Genomic DNA, 7,351 nt, shown 5'->3' on the forward strand with positions numbered 1-7,351 from the left:
ACTGAGGACTTGTTCAACATCAATTCTGTGTAACTCGCACTGAAACTTGAAAACCCATGCGATGTGTTTCCTGTTTGTCAGCTACATCGCGGTGTCCAGTAAACAAATATTGCTGCCGGACTTGTGGTGCAGACATGTTGAACAGGTCTGTTGGCCTGGCTTGCAGAGAAGTGGCTACTGTCACATGCTTGAGTACGGCTAGAAGCAAAGTGACAGGACAAAACCTGCTTTTGTTCCCACAATGCAGGCCAGAGCAAGGTAAACCAGAGTCGGCATGAGACGCTGACTGTCTAAATATGGAGCGTATTTAAGCAAGATTGCAACTAGTGGTCGGCTACATGGCACCCTGGGACCTTCAAAATCAAGTTTTCAGTGTTTATCTTGAATTAACCCTCCAGGTGATGTATGAGAATTATTGTTAAAATCCTGACACTAAGTTATCTTTATTAGACAAGAATGGTCTTGCTCAAAGAAATGAAGTAAAAAAAAAAAAAGAGGCATGTATATGCAGTAACACTTGCTTGCCAGTGCAGGTTTGTGGGTTTTCTAGGAGTAATTCTAAAGTAAGCTTTGTAACAACTATTTCATGTATGAGGTTCTAGAGTTGTTCCAAGTGTGTACTCTGTGTGGGTGTGCAGGATATTGCCAGCACAGGTGTGGTTTCGTATTTGTTCAGGAAGCTTATTGACCCTCCCTAGTGGTCACAGCCAGACATGCATACTGTCGCTGAACACAATACACGTACTCCCAACGCCTTACAATTCTGTAAATGTGGAAATGAAACATAAATTGATATAAAGGAAATAACTGAAAACGTGCAAGGAAATTGTCATTGAAGAAATTATGAGTATGAAATTTTGAAGTTACTTGAAACGGAAAAAAAAATCTTCAAAAATTAGGAAGAAATCATCATTCTATATCCTGAAGACACATTTAAATATGTGTGTGTGTGAAAAATGTCTTTGCTCTGTCTTTCTCATACATTTGCCTGAAAATTAAGTTATGGCGGGCCATTTTCAAATTCTCCAGAATGACAATTTGAAAATGTGATTTTATCATATTTTCACTCAATTTTTTTTTTCATGACACCCACTCGCCCTCCTTCAGAGTCTGTGCAGGTGATGTGATTGCAGACAGAGACGTTTACCTGTTGCAGCACTGATTTCATACTGACAAGAAATGTTGCATTTAAGACGGGCCCCACATGATCTTGTTTTCAGTCTGAAGTTACCCCCCCCCCCCCCCCCCCCCCGAAGCTGAGTATACGCAAACATTAATCTTTTTCTATGTTCCGAGACACTCTGATTCTCTCAATCCAGCTTTCACAGTGTACAATTAATGTGAATATAATGATACATTATATATATATCAATATATAATGTGACTGGAAAGGATCTGACTCGTTGAAAGCAACGATATGCTACCGACAGCTGGAATTTAGTGCATTTTTTTGTGTCCCGTTTAGTGCTACATAGTCACAAGAATGGAATATAGCCATGGAAAGTTCGGTGAGGCTGAAGACATAGAGTGATGTCACACATTAAACATGAACTATTTATCCCTGATATTTTTTTGTGCGAAAGTGTGATGCGTTTTTTTTGTTGTTGTTTTTTTTTTGGTAATTGAAATAAATATTTGCATTAACAAATTGAGCAAACACGCTTTTTTTGTCAACAGTTTGAAACTGATATATCACAACTTTTTCAAGATTGAGGGAAATAATATAATACTGTCGGGTGAAATATGACGCATTTTTATAAACACAAAACCCCCGGCACAGTCACAGACAGAGTGATAGTTTTGGTTCATGTTTGGATGCAGCAAACTTTGATGTGGTGGAACGGCGACGACTCTCCTGACTAGCGAGAGTGTGAACCGCAGCTCAGGGCTTGATGTCCGAAAAGCTGGTGTAGGTTTCGCTGCAGCTGGAAGACGTACTGAGGTTCCCCGACACGCTGTCATCTGCAGGACAAAAGGTCAGAGGGGGATGTTTGCAGTGAGTCATGAGGTTAAGGCACAAATATATAAACACCTCGTGTTTATGCAACGAGTCCTCTTTCAAAGCGTCTGCATAAAACCATTTAATCGGGGGAGAAAAACAAAACGGTATCTTTCACAGGACAACTGTTTGACGGGCCGCTGTACAACAGCTCTTTGAAGCTGGTATACGACTAGTTTTTAGTCGAAGCTCCTGATGGTACTGAAATACTGGATAAATAAATTTCACGCCTTTGAAAACACGTCATGGTGCAATGCTTAATTTTAATCATGGCATTTTTGTCCGTTGCATTTATAACTGTTCAAAGTATAGGGAGGACAGGACTTTGTACTGCAGGTACAAGCAAATAATAAAAAAAACGGTCCAGTAGTCAGAGTCACAAATTAGTGTGGATCAACTTCCTGTCAACATAAGAGCGTAAGAGAACCTAAGAGCTCGGGAACATCAATAGATGATATTTTGTCATCAATAAGGATATGCAAGCCTGTATAAGACTCAGATATCATATTATTCTCGAATCTCTGAATCTCTCAGGATGACGCCAAAAAGGTTCGACCGGCAGCCGTCCATTCAAATGATCATTTCAAGTAGCTTATGATGAAATAAAGTTTGAGATGGCAGATGATAATTCAATTTACTAGATGGCTCTTTCTAGATCATTGTATTGCTGTGGGGTGAAACTTAAAGGGAGTTTAAAGTCAAAATAATGAATTTAAATGCAATGGACAGACAGGCATGTTAAATCTATAATCAATAGGCACAGATATGCATTTTTGCTTCGTGCAAAAAAATGATCAATATAAATCAAGACTTCTCAAAGGGATTCAGTAACTGGTTTAATCTATCACAGCATTAGTGAGTGATACATTTTGTTTCTTGTAGAGGGGATATTTACTGACAACAACATTAGCCCATGTGATAAACATACCTGAGCTGCTGAGTGACTGTGATGACTTGGACTCAGAGATGAGGCTGAGAAGATTTGTTGCCGCCACCCAGCCCTCTTTACCGCTGCGGAGATTCTTCACGAGCCTCCACGAGATAAAAAAAAGAGACAAGAAAAATCAGCTGAATTCAATGTTGATACATCATAACATTCTTTAAAACCTTTCTTTTAATATTTGCTATATAAGTAACTGCTTCCTAACTGGTTCCTGAGAGGAACAAAAACAAACTTCAGTTGTCCCAAGCAAATCTGGCAGAAGTTAACTTACTCAGCCTAGACTGGGGGTCATATGAAAAAAAAAAAAAGAAAAATCTGATTTTTTTTTTGGGTGACACAAAAAGTCTAATTTTCAGTTGACGCTGCTTTAAGAAGTCTTTCAAAGGTTAAAAAAGGAAAACAAATGAATTATTCTATGGCCAAATTATTACTTATACACATTCAGCGGACTTCTCCATACATACAATATCAGATATCATGATGTCTGTTGATATGAAAATGCAATTTGTATACAGTATATTTATTAGTGCAAATTAAACGGTCTTATTCTGTACACAGGACATCTTTGAGTTCACCAAAACTTTCTAACCATGATGCAAGTTTCCACAGAGGTGCAAAACTTGACACTGCAGCCACTTCTCTCCATGAAAACAAGAATCAGACTGTGTCCAGGACTTTTCCATTTGATTCAGATTACTTCAGTCTCCCAAACTGATCTTTTTGTGTCCGTGAATCAGCCTGTTGCTCAAGAACATTATGTTAAATCTTTTTTGAACAGAAAAAAAAAAAAAGTCGTTACCATTGTCCCTCCTCTCCTTCTCTGATGAGCTGGACGACATCTCCGCTCTTGACAGACAGCTCTTGAGGTCCCGCCTTCTCACAGTCTGATAACACTGTATACTTTCCCGGAGCCTGTGAGGGTCAAGAGACAAAATAAATCTTCATCAGTGACGGCAGCCAGGGTCTATTTAGAGGTAAATCTAAAGTAGTCCACCACCTCACACTGCACATTTCTGGCCAGATTTTTTCCTCAATTGGAAGGGAAAGCCCAATCACAAGGTTTCTGATGGTAACTAAGTGAACGTGTTATGAAAAACTCTCACCAGCTTCTTCCCCACATCATCCTCTGTGTCAGAATTCATGGGATCCTCACTGCTGGAGTAGCCATCATTCTCCTCCGCTGCGTCCACTGAGAGAGATGTCTTGTTCCAGCCTGGACGAAGCGGGCAGTGGCGGAGCAAAAGGGGAGTCAAGGAGGAGGGAGATGGAGAGAGGGGTTAAAGAAAATCACAATCAACAAGATGATGGAAGGGGAATGTGGGCAGAGAGACATATGGATACGTGGGTGAATGAATATCTATTGGACACATTATCTGTCTCACAGTCCACGTGGCATTAAATTGCTTCCCAAATCAGTGTTCAGGTCGAGTAGAGCAGGAGTGATGGATGAGAGGTGAAACATCCTCAAGAAATTAAACAAGATTTAGCAGCAGCAGCAGATATGGGCCTTTCATCTGTTTCAGTATCTGCCTGATGAATAGCTGACATATAATCCAGCTGGCTCCCCGCTAGGCAGAATTTCTGATGAAATTTGACTGAATATTGTTTACTAATGGCAAGGATTCATATTTGTCACTGGTGGCTCTAGCTGATTCAGCATAGTTTATCTCCCAAAAAGCCCAAATGTTGACATGCACAGGACTTAACGTGACTCTTCAATGTCAACGTATTAATGACATTAACATTGATTCAGATGATGAAACCAAGTTCAGCCAGTTGTTACAGACAACTGAACAGCTTATTTTTTGCTGAATTCATCAAACTTAGCTCTGGTACGACAACATTCAAATGTGAGGACTTTATCAATATGCATTTTTTTTTCTTTCTTTTATTTCAGCCTCAAAATTCTATTACTAGTGGGGGGGGTGTAACAGTAAGAGAATATGAAGCAGTGATTAGTCTGGAAATCCTTCAACTTTGTCAGAAGCAGATTGAATGCCACTTGGAAAGATTGATTTAGTCAAAACCAAATGTCAATCGAACAACACAAAAACACAAGATCCACAGTGTCCCAACCTTCTGGAGGATCAAGCAAACAAATCCAAGAACCAACACCCAAACTCTTCCAAAACCACAGACCAAATAAAATGACAGTAAAGTTTGAAACCCAAAGGTCCCGGGAAGATAGAATACTAATCATGGAATCTGACATTTATGATCCAGTTAATTCATTTCAAAGATAACTGCCCTGCCGGGGCTGAACATAAGCCACTGAAACGGAAGAAAACTGGGACAAAACCAAAACACCACTGAGTGCAAAGGATTGATTGGAGATGGAATAAAACCAGTGGAAAAAACATGTCACGGTGATCTGAGATTTCTTAAAGTGAGCGGAGACGGAAGCTGTCGTAGTTCCAGCGAGGTAAAAGCCATGGAGAATGCTCTGCCAAACTTTACCTTGTGTAAAATTTGTCAAAAACACTACAAATCACAACAAACACCCGGACCAGCCAATCCTCAGAGTGGCTCCGTACCTCGCTGTTTGCTCTGTGACAGATTAGACGTACTCATCCATCTGACCTTGTCCAGAGTGACATGGTGAGGCGGCTCTAGACAGGGAGAGACACCCAGCGCGTCTATGAGACAGGTAGCCAGGCATGCAGTCAGACAGCTGGCTGGTTGATAAGTAACTGATAGCAGCCCGGGTTGTCACGCTGAATGAGAAACACCTGTTGTTCTTTACACTGATTTGTTGTTAACATAGCGGAAAATAGAAACATTGTTGCCACGAATCGAAAACACCCATTGATTTGATGGTTGTTATCTGTGGATGAAGACAAATAACGGGAACTAAACACTCAGTAGACAGTCTGTATGTCATGGAAACTCACATCTAAACGGGTGCACTAGATGAGCATGCCACAAAGAAAAAAATAATTTGTAATTACGCCTGGGTTCAGGACTCCTTTTAAAAATAATTAAGCTGTTTATGTGACTGTTTTAAACCTTTTTGGGGTGGGTAGACGGTATGCACGAGCACAAATGTCCCTCTTGATACATGTAATAACATCGTTACGTAAAATGTGGGGTGACAAAATGAAAAAACAACAGATAAATGTTTGCACCAACATTATGTACTTTGATATGAGGTCTACAAAACATACATAACACCACATGACACACTCCAATTTGGGGGGCAGGGAGGTGAATAATGGCCTGACATGGTGAAGCAACACCTTCTACAACATGATGAGCCATAAGGTGGAGACAGTAATATACCTTTGAACCCAAAGGGGGTGGTGTCACTCTTGACCGAGTGGCGTTTTGTGCTGTGCTCGGGGCTCAGGGCTGAGCCTTGTCAAAAAGTAAAGGTGAAAGTCAAGAGAGAGAGAAAGAAGACGGACAAGGATAACAAACAAACAATCACAGCAGGAATCCGAACACTTCCTTTACCCGACGTTGACCTTAACTTCAAATATAAAATTGCTATCAGATTGAAATTAAAGTAAATAAATATCAATGTCTGGTGTGGTGGAAAATGACCTCTTGCTATAAGATGTCGATTATAGATCATAGATAGATCATTGACTTTAATGTTTTTTTGTTTTATAGACTTTCACGGTTTCTTATGTCATACAAATGCAAAATTACACATTTCCGTCACCATGTAAGGAGGTGTTTTTTTTTCTTAAGGAGGGTATCAAGCTTTAATCGAGCCTTGAAATGGATCAATTGAAGTGAATGGGGGAATATTCTCCGTACATGTATAAATACTCTTTTATAACCGTTATCTGGGCTCTTCTTCTCATTCTTTTGTCAGAGGAAGTGGGCAGCAAAAAGCCTGAAGCTTCATAATAAAACCAGTTGAAAGTCAAACTCTTAATTTCATCATTTATTTCCACAGGTCGGACCTAACTAAAAGTTCCACCACACTGGCAATTTAATGTCAACCGTAAAGATGAATCATTCTGAGCTGGTCAATTATCAATAAAGAGCTGAATACTATAGAGGAAGGGACAACTGAAGTTATCATAAACTATACCAATATACATTACAGTGTATGGTCGCGAAAACCTATTTCTCAACGCTACCAACCGTATCTTATCAAACTTATCTAAAATGTAAACATTAAAAAAAAAAAAAAAAAAAAAAACCTAATTGAAGTCAAAGTCGGAAGATAGGTAACATTTAGCAGTAAACGGTCCAGGCCCATGTTTTCAAATAATGCCACTGCAATTCCACACCTTAAAATTAGTGGATGTTTGAAGCAACACAATATGGGTTGCACTTCCACCACCAGAGGGCAGAGGGCGTGCACTTTGCAAATTTAATGTTAACGTGACAAACAGATTATTCCTGGATTTGTACAGAATGATACTTCAGGTTTCCAACATTTAACAGGTGTTTAT

General features: G+C 39.7%; 1 protein-coding gene across 6 annotated transcripts in view; it reads right to left on the reverse strand.

The window, feature by feature from the left end:
• Positions 1 to 1,248: 1,248 nt before the first annotated feature.
• mcf2la (mcf.2 cell line derived transforming sequence-like a) overlaps positions 1,249 to 7,351 on the reverse strand; it is a 49,724-nt gene continuing 43,621 nt past the window's right edge. For 4 of the 6 annotated variants that reach the window (XM_086148171.1, XM_086148169.1, XM_086148170.1 and 1 more), the window contains 5 exons: positions 6,222 to 6,296; positions 4,046 to 4,155; positions 3,742 to 3,854; positions 2,928 to 3,031; positions 1,249 to 1,962 (listed from right to left, as the gene is read on the reverse strand). In XM_086148171.1, coding sequence (XP_086004297.1) covers positions 1,883 to 1,962; positions 2,928 to 3,031; positions 3,742 to 3,854; positions 4,046 to 4,155; positions 6,222 to 6,296 — 482 coding nt within the window. In that variant the 3' untranslated portion in view covers positions 1,249 to 1,882. The remainder of the gene's footprint in view (positions 1,963 to 2,927; positions 3,032 to 3,741; positions 3,855 to 4,045; positions 4,156 to 6,221; positions 6,297 to 7,351) is intronic. The other 2 variants (XM_086148173.1, XM_086148172.1) reach the window with 1 other exon arrangement.

Source organism: Fistularia commersonii, chromosome 6 (genome assembly GCF_037954325.1).
Source record: "Fistularia commersonii isolate RoL2024-O1a breed Wild chromosome 6, RoL_Fcom_v1.0, whole genome shotgun sequence".
In the NCBI taxonomy this organism is placed as follows: Eukaryota; Metazoa; Chordata; class Actinopteri; order Syngnathiformes; family Fistulariidae; genus Fistularia; species Fistularia commersonii.